The sequence below is a fragment of the Drosophila virilis genome, chromosome X (assembly GCF_030788295.1).
Source record: "Drosophila virilis strain 15010-1051.87 chromosome X, Dvir_AGI_RSII-ME, whole genome shotgun sequence".
NCBI classification, from domain to species: domain Eukaryota; kingdom Metazoa; phylum Arthropoda; class Insecta; order Diptera; family Drosophilidae; genus Drosophila; species Drosophila virilis.
Window position 1 is genome coordinate 7000326 of NC_091543.1, and position 14441 is coordinate 7014766.

General features: G+C 39.7%; 2 protein-coding genes across 6 annotated transcripts in view; both read right to left on the reverse strand.

The window, feature by feature from the left end:
• Positions 1-3759: 3759 nt before the first annotated feature.
• LOC6633613 (NCK-interacting protein with SH3 domain) lies at positions 3760-13977 on the reverse strand. Of its 4 annotated transcripts, XM_015170012.3 has the most exons (10): positions 13507-13977; positions 12767-12966; positions 11626-11924; positions 11399-11548; positions 10172-11335; positions 9242-9439; positions 9072-9180; positions 6756-6965; positions 6516-6688; positions 3760-5843 (listed from the first exon to the last, which is right to left on the reverse strand). In XM_015170012.3, the coding sequence occupies exons 2-10, from the start codon at positions 12768-12770 to the stop codon at positions 5652-5654; spliced, it is 2499 nt and encodes an 832-aa protein (XP_015025498.1). In that variant the 5' UTR covers positions 12771-12966; positions 13507-13977; the 3' UTR covers positions 3760-5651. The 4 variants fall into 4 exon arrangements, with proteins under 4 accessions (XP_015025498.1, XP_032288903.1, XP_032288898.1 ...); XM_032433012.2 differs by having other exon boundaries at positions 12767-13977; XM_032433007.2 differs by lacking the exons at positions 12767-12966; positions 13507-13977 and adding an exon at positions 12059-12199 and having other exon boundaries at positions 3760-5342.
• LOC26531751 (ESF1 homolog) overlaps positions 7452-14441 on the reverse strand; it is a 35147-nt gene continuing 28157 nt past the window's right edge. Inside the window, exons 1-2 of one of the 2 annotated variants that reach the window (XM_015170253.3) lie at positions 8067-8221; positions 7452-7988 (exon numbers count right to left, since the gene is read on the reverse strand). In XM_015170253.3, coding sequence (XP_015025739.1) covers positions 7610-7975 — 366 coding nt within the window. In that variant the 5' untranslated portion in view covers positions 7976-7988; positions 8067-8221 and the 3' untranslated portion in view covers positions 7452-7609. Of the gene's footprint in view, positions 7989-8066; positions 8222-14441 lie in introns of those variants that run through there. The other variant, XM_070211259.1, reaches the window with a different exon arrangement.

The window sequence follows — 14441 nt, forward strand, 5'->3', positions numbered from 1 at the left end:
GTTTCAATGCTTCTTAGGGGCTATATTTTATCTAGAGTTTATACCTTTATGTTAGACTTGAAAAATATAGATCTATAAATAATAACAATAACTATATTGGCCCTATGCACAATAATAAAATATAAATTTGTATTTAATTAAATATATATTTGTAATTGCGTACTTACCTCGAAATTTACAAGCACGATTCCTTTATCGTCGACTTTCAGTATGCGGAAGAGGAACTTTCATAAAAACACAACACTGAAAGAACAGAAAAGCAGAAAAATCCTTACTTGAATTAGTGAGAATCGTGTAGTAGAGCAATTTATAACAAATATGCATGCATACGATTGTAATAGTTGTTCTTTTTTTTGTAATATAATAAGACAGTTATATATATAATACGTACCTACTTTATCAGTGGCTACATTTAAAATTGATGCCGCCTTCTCTGCCAAGACCACCTCCATAGCTCAAGCCGCCGTTTCCTTCAATATTAAAGCCGCCTCCTTCTCCTTAGTTGAAGCCGTCTCCTCCTGTATAACAGCCGCCGCCTCCTCATATTAAAGTAAAGCCTTACTTGATTTTATGAGAATCGCGTAGAAGAGCATTAGTTAAGAATACGTTTTTCTTAACTCCATATTTGAAACCGTCTCCTCCTGCCACTGCCTCCTCGTTAGCTCAAGCCGCCGCGTCCTCTATAGTTGAAGCCGCCTTCTCCTATATGAAAGCCGCCTCCTCCTGAGTTGCACCTCCTGTATTACAGCCGCCGCCTCCTCTACCAAAAGTGAAGCATTACTTGAGTTTATGAGAATCGCGTAGAAGGGCGTTTTTTTTTTTAATTTCAACCGCAGCTAAAGATAAACTTAGTCTTCCATATAAACATATATGCATACATTCACATACATAATATATGCATATGTATATATGTACATGCATACACCCATGCACACATTCATACAAACATAGTTAAATTCTTATATACAAACACACATTCAAACAAACATAAATTAATGCATACATAATGCTTACATACTTAAATACATGCACACATGCATACACATATATGCATACAAGTATATGCATACGTACTTATGTCCATACATACGTACTTACGTCAATACAAACGCACATTCACATACACATACGTACATACATATATACATACATACATGCATATATACATACATACATACATACATACATACATACATACATACATACATACGTGCATACATACATACATACATAGATGCATACGTGCATACATACATACGTGCATACAGACCTACCTACATACACACATACACATACATACATACATACATTACTACATACATACACACATGCATACATACAAACAAACATACATACATACATACATATATACATACATACCATACATTAATAAATACATACATATATACATACACATTTACATACATTCATACATACATACATGCATACATACATATGCTGCTTTTCCCCAATCTATAGCAAATGCCTTGTTCGATGCATTAAGTCCAATTCTTCTCAAATTTTCAAGAGGGTAGTATCCGTAAACTTAAATATTCTGGAAGCTGCTTTTTGATCAATAAATCCAATCTGAAAAAAAAAAATGATATTTATCAAGACTGTGTAAGCGGGATGAGTTACCTGAGTAAGTCGTTAGTTACCTGTTGCATGGCTTTGCGCAAGTCCAATATACCCTTCTCTCGGCAGTTAAGTGAAAGGGTTCGGGGTACAGAAAGTAAAGTACTCTAGGCCAAGCTTTCCAGTCGAACACACTCAGGAACCTATATATTTTAATATATATTATGTATATATAGCTATATATGCCTCAATATTTGATATACTTACCACTGGAACGGAATAACGTCGAGGCGTGTGACGTCAGAGCTACTTATACTTATATATATGCCGGGCAGGCAGGCTCTGAGCCCGGGGCTGCGCCTAGGCCGTGTGCACAAGTGCGATAAGCGCGCTTGCAATCAAAATCGAATTAGGGCGCAATTGAACAATATGTTGGCTCAGTGTTGGACAAGCGCTAAATAAATGAATTGGTTTAGATGCGCATCGGGGCGTAAAATTGTCTCCACCAGCGACGCAAATGGGACCCAGCCGAATCGTTACTATAAAAGCAGACGCTTGTGTTCCACATGCCCGACAGTTGTCCTCCAACCTGGAGCCGAGCCGGAGGCGCCGCGTCCTCGATGCGGCGGCCGCGACTCTACACGGTGAGTCGAGGAGTCTACTTAAAGTTAATTCTAATACTTGGTCACACTTTTTCAGCGACTCGCAGCAGCAGCTATGTTTTTTTTCTTTTTTAAGAACACTTTCAAGGACTACCCTACTAGCAAGGAAGATGTGAATCGCCGCTATGGAAAATTGAAAAACCAAAATAGAATGCGTTAAGCTATGTGTTCCTTGAAGGAAATTAAGCGCAGCGACAGTTGTAAACATGTACGTGAACTACTAGCCCCCATATTAAACATATATGCATCATAATATACTTATCTACATACATATAACTATGCTAACTTAGCGATCTTATACCAAAGTTAAATGTTGCTGTTGTTTGGGATCGTATTGTCAACAGAATATATCTTATTGTCAAGATTCGACTAGCAATCGACACTAACAATATTACTCAATATCCATACCGTATTACTATATATATGATATATGTATTCGTTCAACTTATTTGGCTATTGTTACTATTCTACCTATGTATGTCATGCCTGTAAAGACAACATACAAGAAGCACATATGATAATATACTTACATAATACTATATAAACGTGTCCATGTTCGGCACAGGTATTCTATAAGCACAGAAACCACTCAAAACCTATACTCGTAAATCGCAAAATAAACTCTAATTACCCATGTGTTGAGCAAACGAAAATTTATAAAAATTGTTTTATTTGCATGGGATTTTCTATGTTTCAGCTGAAAATCTGCTCGAGACTTGTAATTCTCAACAGCTTTGAGCGCAAACAAGCCCAGAGTCGTAAAGGCTTTACATCTAGAAATGAACAAGAATAATGTACCAGATTTGGATGCCAAATTGATCTAGCGGTCAAACCATGAACAAAGAGCTAAAGCTCGTGAAAATCGGAAGAGATCTGACCAAGTTATGGGGATGGAAAATTTTGAGCTATGTCTATAAAGAATATTTGATTTATTTATGCATGAATTTTGACCAAATATTGTGTTGCCCGTGTCTGATGCCAACTTGATCTAGAAGCAAAACCATGAACAAAAAGCCAAGCCCATTGAAAATCGGTGGAGTTTTCACCGAGTTATGGGAGTGACAAATTTCGACCTATGTCCATAAAAAAATCGGGATATGCCGGTGGCACATTTGTAATAAATTTTCTGAAAGATCTTTGAAACTGAGCTTAAGGCCGATCGGATGGAAAACAAAAAAGTTTCATGCAACTGTTTTTAGCGATTTTTTCACACAAGCGAGCGGAATTTCCCGAAAACCGCGTCTTAAGAGAAATTCGGTGACAATTCCAGAGTCTCAGCTGCGTTGATCACCAATCAATCAGTCAATCAGTCATTTCAAGATTGATTGTAATACCCTATACAAAAGATAGTTACCAATGTGTCCAATCCGAACGATTCCAATTTGTATATATATACACTGCCTGCAATGGAAAGAGAGACTTGGCTGTTAATCAAGAATATATATATATATATACATACTTTAGGATTGATCAGAGGTCGTCCTCGATGTGTTGCACATTTGATGACAAGCCGAGTCGCAAGTTGATTTTTTGAAAGTTTTTATTTTTATTTGTTATTATATTTTGTTTACTCTTTACAATTATTGCAATTTCATTGTTTGTTACATTTTCAATGCCTTTTGCTGCGTTGCCTTTTTGAATTGTCCTCATTTAATTTGTTTTCATCAATAATTATTTAATATTCGTGTGAGTGTGTGTGAGTGTGTAAGTGTGTGTGTGTGTGTCTGTGAGCAAATTAACAAAGTTGCAAATTGTTTGCTAACTTTCATTTAAATAGTTAAATGTTCATTTAAAATATTATTTCTGTTCTTGTTATTGTTGCTGTTATTTGAATCGAAAGAGTTTAAAAACGTGGCACATTTGCATAAATTTGAATTATAATTTGTGATTTTTTTTGAGAATACGAATCTTTGTAGATTTGATTTAAATGTGCATTTAGCTAGTTTTGTTGTCCTCTGTTAATCGTGTTATTAATAATTCATTTGTATTTTGTACATTCCTGTTACTTAATTCAATTCAACAATGTTTTATTTTCTTTTTATTTATTTTTATGTTTTGTTTTGTTTCGTTTTTGTTTAACAATAAACTTAATAGTTTCATTAACTTTGTTACCAATTTTAAACGTCTTACAAATAAACAAGTTTTGATTAAAAACACATTTAAAATTTCACTTGGCCAAAGTGCGTTTTGATTGTTAAGAGACAGAGCGAGAGCGAGAGAGAGAGAGTGTGTGTGTTATATAGAGTAAGAAAGAGAGAGAGAGAGAGAGAGAGAGAGTGAGAGGGGGGAGGGGCTTGCGAATAAGTGTGTGTGTCAACAAATTTGTATAATTTTCTATTTGCTTTTTTGTTTATTATTATTATTATTATTGTTATAAATTTTCTTATGTTTTCTTTATGTTCGCTGTTTATGCTGAGCTTTAACAACAGTCGTCGATTTTGAGGGTTCCTTTTCATTTTTTTTTTTTGGATTTGTTTCTCATAGATTATATAAACAAATTTAACATTAGTTTCGCACTTCGATTTGATTTGATTAAATATCATTCATTTGTCATATTTCATATTCATTATTGATTGCAATTAACATTTCATATTTTGCATTAAATATCATTTTCATAGTGAGTTTATAATTTGTTGTTTATTTTTTCTATATTTTCTTTTGTTTTTTGCTGTTTGTTTTTTTTTAACTATAAATTTTGATGTAAAATTTGTGTCTTGTTCGTTCTATAAATTTGGTTGTTAATCTCTAAAAAATACACATATATATATATATGTATATATGCATGTGTGTGTATATAATATTTGTATTATGCACTAAAATAGTTAAAACTGAAAAATGCCTGCATTTTGCATACTGCATAAACAACATATGATTCTTCTATAATTATCCAAACAGCATTGTGATAAATGTTAGCTTTGGCTTCATTTGCTTTATACCCGACTTAAATGTAATTGTTGTATGCATATTATAATATTATTCATGATATACTAGAGCAACTATTAACAAGTCTGTGTCTAGCTCTCTATAAAGTTTGCGCACAAGCACAACATATATGATTTTTCATATGCAAATAGTTGGCTGTCTCATAAGATACGCTACAAAATGCTGCAAAACGGAAACAGATTTAGATAATTATTTAGTAAATATATATATATAAGTATATAAAAAAAAAAAAGATCAATTTGTATAATAATGATAAATAAATGTTCGCGTCAGTTGTCGGAAATGCAGTTCGAAATGTTAGAGAATGCTAATGCCCTGACCTAGAACCTATAAAAATTCTAAATTTGAAAATTGTCATTGGCTCACTTAGTTAGCCTCACTAGCAACGCTTTACATAATTATATTTTGTTTAATTTTTAGTGTGTGGTTTGTCTATTTTTGCTTTTTGCTTTCGTTTTGTTGGGGGGCTGATTATGCCTTAAACAACTGGGGAAATTCGTTAGCTATTTCGCGCACCAGCTGCTGATCGGATGCGCTGCATTCGGTCTCCTCGCAAAAGATGCGCGTAAAGATCTTCATCAGATCATGCTTGCGATGCTGATGCTCCTGATAGTTTGTGTTGCGCAAGATGCGACGGCACAGCTCCAAATAGCAAGGGCGTGTCTGCCAACAAAAAAGATACATGGAGAAAGAGAGAGAGAGAGAGATTAGTCGAATTCATGTCCTGCTAATCTTACAATTTAATTTTACAATTACAAACAGAATTGTTATAAACATCTAAAAGTATCTCGTCTTGTTTCCAGCACAAGAGCCCCATATTAAGAAACTCTTGACTATTCCCTTTCATATACACTGTCTCGCCTCTATTGCACAAAGGGACTTGTTTTAATTAAATTTAAGAGAACATTTCTCACATTTCCCATTCGAGCTTAGGCTAAATATTTTGTCTTTCCGGAACTCAGCGCCTTTAACTTTCCGCTCGGTCTGCCACCACGCTACAAATTCATTTTCTTGCCCGCTTTAAAGGAAGCTTCAATTAGAATTCGGCCTTCTAACAATTACCTTTTAGACTCAGAGCTGATCCACTCTCAATCAGTCAAACAGCTAAGCCGAACCCTTTCGAATATGAATAACAAACATAACTGAAAATAGCTGCAGAGTTTGAACCGTCAACCTGCCAGTTGCTTGTCACATAAACCTCACTAATACATATATCTACATTATCTTTGAAACTTGGCGATGGAATATTTCAAAAGCCCTTTTCTATCTTCCACCCAACAGGAAGCTGCAGTTAAAACGTGCCCATTTATATACATATACGTAGGTTTAACGTACCGCACTGCCTGCATCCAAATCGGACAGCTGACGCACCACAATATCAATTAGCACCTTAATGTCATTAGTATAAAACATGCCGGCCGTATCCGGATGGCTGAATATGTCAATAAACATGCGCAGCACCGTGTTCATATGCTGATTATGATGCTTCAGCAGACGCGTCGGATCATCTATAGGAAATTGAAGAGAATTTAGTAAACGATAGCATTAGCGAGCCGTGTATAAGGATTCGCTTACCCTCTCGATTGAGCAGCAGCAATAGCTTCTCGGTGAACACCTTGGCCGTGGGCAAATTTTGCATGGCCTCAATGATCACATTGACCGTATGCTCACCAAATTGTTGATTGAAGGCAAGTATGAGGGCAATTACCATATCGACCAGCAGCTCCGGATTGTTGCCCTCAACAATTTCCAGCAGAAAGCTGGCAAAATGCACGCCCAAATAGTCTGCAATTACATAAAGAATTTTAAAATATGAGCACAGAGAGCATAAACAATTCATCAAATTGGCTTTTCTTAACTTACATAAAAGACGAATTCTTTTAACTAATTTATAATCAAATAAAACACAGCCGAAAGCTGTTCAAATATTTGGCAACCAGCTTGGAAAATCTCCAAAACAAATTTACAGACAATCTCAATGGAATCAGGCAAATGGTGTCCTAGTCGGACATGCCCGACTAGAAGATTTATGTTCCATTTGTTCCACGCTCGCTTGGAAGTTCTTTGTTAACTTGGTTCCGTATAGAGTAGAGTATAGAGTATATAGAGAGACTTTCCCAAGTCTGGCCCTTGGCAGTTTCCGGAATCAACTCTCACGCAGACGGACGGACTCAGTTTTTGATCCGATCAAGAATAAGCACTCGAACTTTTAGGCATAATAACTTCAATTTTTATCCATTTTTAATGGATTTAGTTTATGAAAAGAAAATGTTTGTTATCGCGTCGCATATCGATTTATTTGTGTTTATTTTGTTGGTTTTTGTATTTCTTCTGGAAGGTCAGCCGGTACAGGAGCAGATGGCGGTGCGTATTGCGTGTCCTCAAGCCGCAGCGACGCTCCGTTACTTATTCTTTTTTAAGGCTCGAATTTAAGTTTCCTCCTCGTCGTCCTCTTCCTCGTCATCCTCGTCCTGCTCGCCCTCCGAGTGGGACTCGCTGGTGGGGGTGCCCGTGGTATCGGAGCTGGTGTCGGTGTCACTCTCGCCGTCCTCCATGGTCTGGACTGCCTGGGCGTGGACAGTCGAAACGTTGTCCATTTTGGGCAGCTTCTGCTTCTTCTTAAGCTCCTCCAGCTTCCTTTTGTCAGCTGTGGCTTCTTTCACATTCGGATTTGTGGTTGGGTCAACGGACGGGTCCACAGTTGTATCAACGGTTAGGTCCACGATGGGATTAACGGACGGATCCACAGATGGATTCACGGATGGGTTAACGGATGGATTCTCAGTTGGATTCATTTTAGGTAAGCACCTTATGTTTAATCATTTACGAGAAATAAAAAACAAGCACTCAATTTCTTCGTTACGAGAAAACTAAACACAAACTCACTTATTCAATTCTCTACGGGTAAAACAACAATTAGCTTTTCTTTGTTTTTTTGTTATTTGTTTTTCTTCTTTTCTTTGAGAAAAATTGGATTTTTCAGTTTTGCTCTCAACTCGACTGAGATCAAATCACAAATGAAATGTTTTATAGCCTGAGACGAGAGTCAAAACTGTCGGCAAAAATAAAAAAAAAGAAATGCCCGGCCAACTTGATGTTCATCAAACAGTGTTGTAAAACGCTTAAACAATGTCCAATAGTGTTAAAAATCCATTTCAGATATGTTGTGCCCATGAGCTCTAATATTATGATATATGCAATACACATTCAAAGTCTAAGTCCTACTAAAAAAGGGTTTTAGACTTGTCGAATTTTATTTTTGAATTTCACCTAAAAGTGTGGAAAATTCATGGAAAATAAATATATATTAAACTTTTTCAGCTCAGACCCAAAACATATTCAACGATCTTTGTGAAAACTCATTTAACAAACCAGACAAAATGTAAAATGCGATACAAACTAAAGTTTGGCCGGCTTCAGGCTCATTTTCAAAGCTCTACCTTGTTCAAGAATTAATAATCGATTCATATGCCCATCGGCATATAAAGCATATTAAAAATTCATTTGTCTGTAGCTAAAATTATTCAGTCTAATGCGATTTTGCTGTGGGAACTAGAAATCGGTTGGGACACATTGCCAAAGTTTGTCGTTTAGGCTCATGAAATGTAGCTTTATAATTACAAAATCAATATAAATCGATTAAAAGCGGCGCGCACACGAATATGCAATTATTGCTAAGTAGTTGTGAGTTGGTTAAATTGAGGTCACCTTTTTATAGAACTGTAAAGGTTAAAAGTTCACAAGACATCGTCGCCAAACAAAAAAGCACAATTTAGACATGTTTTGGTTTGTGATAAGGCACAGCGAGAATTACGAATATCTACCCAAATATCTATCTATATCCAGCTACAAATCTTATTTCTATTTAGCTTAAGACTAGAAATAACGCACCCTGATGATTGACCGGCATCGGCTGGCCCAACGAGAAGATGATGGTTAACATTTTCACCAGCTGCTTAAAGCGATCCAAATTGGCAAAGTGCGTCTTCATATCCTCCACCTGAAATGTTAAATGCCCATCAATTTGTTGCCAAATAAATGCCGAGTTAATGCACACTCACAATCTCCAATGGCAGCACCGAGGTTAGCAGTATGTCAACAATGATGTGATCCAAATGGCAGGCAGCTGTGAAAGTCTTAAGCAAGAGTTTTTTGATGGACCAACGCGTCTCCATCTGATAGTATTGCACCAGATTGATGAACATCTGATATTGATCGCACGACATCTCGTAGCAGCTGATGTTCTCATCAGCGTTATTCTGCAAGGACAAAAGATGGCAATCAAATGTGGCAAAAGTGCTTCAGCCGCGATATCGACCGATATGTATATATATATATATATATATATATATATATATATATATATATACTTAAATATATGTGCTGCCTGCAACAGAAAGGCGAACCAATGCAAGAAGAGAGACTAGTTTGAGTAGATACAGACAGACAAACGCGGAAAGCTGTATATAGAGTCGACTGCTAATACGAATCAAGAATATATATATATATATATATATATATGGGGTCTGCGAAGTCTTGTAGTTTATCCTCTAAAGTTTATCGTATTCAGTTCTTATAAGTCTTGTCTTCAAACAGCTTATGCCTAAATATTCGGACTGAAAATCGATATTTATCGATTTTGACGCAACGTCAAAAGTTTCGAGCATGAAATAAACTTTAAGAAGCAATGTTTAAATTAACCTACATATCACATATTGTCTCTTGCTAAAATCTCCACAAAATGCAGACGAAATGTCAATTATATATCGATGGAAATCGGAAATCGATATTCATCGTTTGTATGCAATTGATCTGTCAGCAAGACACTATTTGCCTAGCTCAAGGCCTTCAACAGCCCACATGGTCACAAGCAGAGGGAGATACATATCAATAAATATGATGTGCTCGAAGATGTCTTATGCTATCAAGGTGCAGACTTGTTCTCAATCATTCCTGATCCCTTTTCCCTTAAACCACAACAATTCGCTCACCAGTATCTCGACGAGCTCCTCGAGAAACTGTATGATGTCCTCCTCGTCCTCGTACAGCATCCAGGTGCGCTGTTCCGTATCGTTCTTGCAGTCGGCCAGCTGGGCAAACAGATATTGCAATCGCTTCGAGTCGTGCGTTATGCCCAGCAGCTCCTTGGGCGTGGCCACCTTGCCGGTGACATGCACGGCTACGGCCTCCAGATACGGATTGATGGCGCCATTGTATAGCTGCTCCAAGCTGGTAAGGACCACGCGCAACGCCTCGCAGGACAAATCAAAGCTGAGATTGGTATTGCGACGCAAGGCATCCACAATCTGATACACATCCGATGATTCCACCTTAAGCCCGCCACGCCCATTGCTAACGCCTGCCGCCAGACTGACGCCGTGCCGATGCGACAGCGATGCACTCTCAATGCTCTCGTCGAGCGCTTGGCTATTGTCCGCACAGCCATTGCAGCCGTCGTCGCTCGCCTCGGACTTGTCGGGCGCACTGTCTGCGCCCTGGCTAAGGCTCAGGCTGAGCGGCTCGCCGCCGCCGCTGCTGCCGTTGTGCGCCTGCCCTGCTGCGTCTGCTGCAGATGCTGCTGTTGTTGCGGCTGCCGTTAGGATGGCCGCAGCAGCAGCAGCTGTTGATGTGGCTCCGTTGCTGGCACTCAGCTGGCTGGTCTCCTTGTAGGTGGTGACCACATCCTCGCTGGTGGTTGTTGTTGTTGTTGTCGTCTCCGACGGCTCTGAGGTGATACTGTTGTCCTGCGCCACATCCGAAACGGACGCGGACACCTTTTGCGTTTGCGCCGCAACAGCTGCTGCTGCCGACGTGCTGGCCACCAATGGAGGCGCCGGCAGCGGCTGCTGCTGCTGCTGTGGCGTCTGTACGGTGCAGCTGCTGCTCGGCAACTGATGCATGCTGCCCATGCTGGGCGATTCCGGCATCGATTGCTGTGGCACACTAACGCCCACCGCCGGGCTGGACATGCTCTTCTTGCTCATGTCCAGGCGTTGCATGGCAGGCGGACTATTCTGTTGGGATTTCTGTTGATGCGGATGCGTGTGCGCGTGCCGGTGCGAATGGCTATGGCTGCCGCTCAGCTGCTGCTGCTGCTTCTCGCTGTAGCTGTGCGAATAGGACAAGGATGAGTCACCATCACGCTCCGAGCTCTCCTGTTCAAGTTAAATGTAAAATATCTATATTGATTACATAATTTCAAATGTCAGCCAACCGACCGCATAGATCCGCTCCATGGTGTGCTTCTTCTCGCGCAGCCTGTCGAGCAGCTCCTCCTTGGACATGATGCCATTTATCTCTGGCTCAGTGCACTTCTCCAGCGACTCAATCGAGGAGTTGAGAAAGCTGATCAGAAAGTCATGCTCCACCTGTTCAGAGCAGAATAAACGAACTTGATTACACATCATTATGCCAGAAGGAGGCAGGCAGGCAGGTGACACATTACCTTTATCTTCATTACGTAATTGGATGGCACAAAGCCAATGTTGCCCTTCATGCTGACCACCTGCCACCAGTTACGCTGGCGTGCGGACGTCTGATAGAGTATAAAATATTCGCCCTCATCGAAACTGATTGTTTTCGGATAAACCGCCTGGAAATCGTACAATGCTTTCAGCATCTCGATGCCGTTGCCCGTATCGATGCCCCCGCTGCCGCCCACTGCGTCGGTTGCTGCCGCTGCCGCTGCTGCTGCTGTCTTTGTTGTTGCTGTTGCTGCTGTAGGCGATGTTGACGCTGCTGCGGCTGCAACGAAAAACACAAAAACGCGTCCTCTTTTAGTTAATATTATTCACAATAGATGCTAAAGGGGCACGCACACACACACACACACACACAAATAAACAAACAGACACACACACACACAGACAGACACGAACCGCAGAGCGCAGCGAGGCGTGTTTCGTTTTGGATGCGTTTGCAGGCGGCTGGGCTTTTGCCTGTGCTTGCGGCCCTTCCTGGCAGCCACGCGCTAAAAAGTTCACTGCCGAGGGCCCAAAATGCTGACGGACGCTTTGGCCATGCCGACACACACTCACACCCAAACACACACACACACACACACTGGAAGAGAGAGCGCGCATAAAACGAACGGCGCCCGCAGACGACAGTTATAAAAGGCACAAACATGTATAAAAAAAAAAAAAAAGGACAAGCGTAAATGCCGAAGAGATTACAAAAGGGCGCACAGGAAAAATGCAATTCTCATTTGCAGTATCCTTTTAAGCCTATTTAGCTGACATTATGTTCGCCCCACACTCATTCACACACACACACACACACATAAAAAGCAGCGACAAGAAACAAATGAAATAAAATAACAGGACATGCCACTGGCACGCTCTCTTGCGCTCTCAGCGGCTTGCGCTCACACGCTCGCTTGCTATTTCTTACTCGCTTGCTCTCTCGCTCTCTCTCACTTACTGGCGCTCTTGGCGTTTTGTATCTAACCCATTCAAATGTCAATTGCTACTGTGACAATTGTCACCACACACACACACACACATACACAGGCACAGGCACAGGCACAGGTAGCCACATTTAACTACACTCATGCAAATTTGTCAAATGTTAAACAACCCACTTACCCATATTTTTTCCACCACACCTTGGGCTTTTTTTTTCGCTGTATGTCGCTGCTGTCCTTTTTCGTATTGTTCTTTTTATGCCTGTTCCAGTTTTGACGTTTGCCGTTACCAAGGACGTTACGTTTATTCGACTTATTGTTACACTTTGCGCCACTTGGCAACACTGTCTGTTGCCTCTACTGCTGCTGCTGCTGCTGCTGCTATTGTTATTGTTGTTTCTGTTAATGGGCGTTGTTGAGGAGTCTTTCTTGTGGGCAACACGTTATGGCTATAGCTTTGGGCGTGTTCCGTTCTTTTTCACAAGTATGTATGTGTGTGTGTGTGCACATGCGTGTGTGTGTTTGTTATTTACAATTGCAAGTTGGACTGCAGTGTGCAGTTGTTTTTTATCACTTGTTGTCACCCACTGCTAAGGGTGAGGTGAGGGCGGGGTCGCTTAGTTTTTAGCAGACATGTGTCATGTCCAGCCCAATACACTGAACGAGCCCCGATTTGTGGCAATTGATTGCAATTTCGAATTAATTTAGACCGTTTCAATTTCTAAGCATATTTTTGCTCGATTTCTTCGCCTGCCCTGTTTATTGCTTTCGCTATCATTTCGTGTTTCAAAGAGCGGCACACAAACACACACACACACACATGCGAGGCGTCAGTGCGAAAGCTGAGCAAAAGGATTCGCACTGCACGTACACATGTACGTACATGTATGTATACACATGTACTCCGCCGAAAGCACTTACATGCACACCCTCCCACACAGCGAGCGACGCGCTTACAGTGTAACGGTATTTTTTCGTGTTTGTTTTGCTCGGAATGCGGAATGTGAATCACAAAACAAATTACATAGTTGCAATGACGCATGCACAAATCGGATCCTTTGCTTACAGAAATACAAATTGCGATTGATGATTGATAAAAAGTAGGCCGTCGTAGTTCACAAACAAAAATATGAAAACAAATCGCTTGCGTTTGCTTGCAGCTGATTTTCTTATTCAACCAAAAACATGTGGACATGCACACAAATACACAACACTTAGGCAATGCTTAATACTTGTGCTAGTGCGCGAGCATTGTAGCTTAACATTTAAACGCACGTTGTCTGCCAAAAATAACAAAAAAATATGTATATGCCAATTGAATGTTAATTTTGGGGCTTGGTATGTAAACAAAACGACGAAAACGACACAACGCAGCAATAACGTAGGGCTAACACGGCCTGCTAACATTAACAGCGCCGTGTACAGCGCAACACAAACGCAAAACGGAGTAATGCAAACGCAAAATGAGTAACGATTACGTTGTTAACCAAATTAAAATCTGTACGCTGATTCGCAAGCAAAAATGGCGCTAAAATCAAATATGCCGCCAATTCTTTTCTCTTGTATATGTATATATTTTGCTGCAAAGAAGTTTACGTTATACTTTCGCTTTTATTTGCATTTAGTGATTGGTATACAAAGGTATGTATTTAATAATATGCACTTGAGGTTATCAAAATACTGTTTGTGCTCATGGGCAGGCAGGGCGAAAAAAAATCAACACAAAATCAAATACTTTATATAATTGTATTAAAAATATATCAACTAAAATGCTGTGCACAGCTTGCCATGTGCAAGACAATTTTCAAGTGTTGTAAATTGCATTTAAATTGGCTAAAAATAATGTTGATTTTTTT

What these genes read in the sequence shown, in the direction of transcription:
- LOC6633613 (XM_015170012.3), bottom strand. An exon ending in ATTACGTAATGAAGATAAAG is followed by an intron (nt 11,549 to 11,625) that starts GTAATGTGTCAC and finishes TGCTCTGAACAG; the next exon opens with GTGGAGCATGACTTTCTGAT. An exon ending in GATGCCGGTCAATCATCAGG is followed by an intron (nt 6,966 to 9,071) that starts GTGCGTTATTTC and finishes ATGTAATTGCAG; the next exon opens with ACTATTTGGGCGTGCATTTT.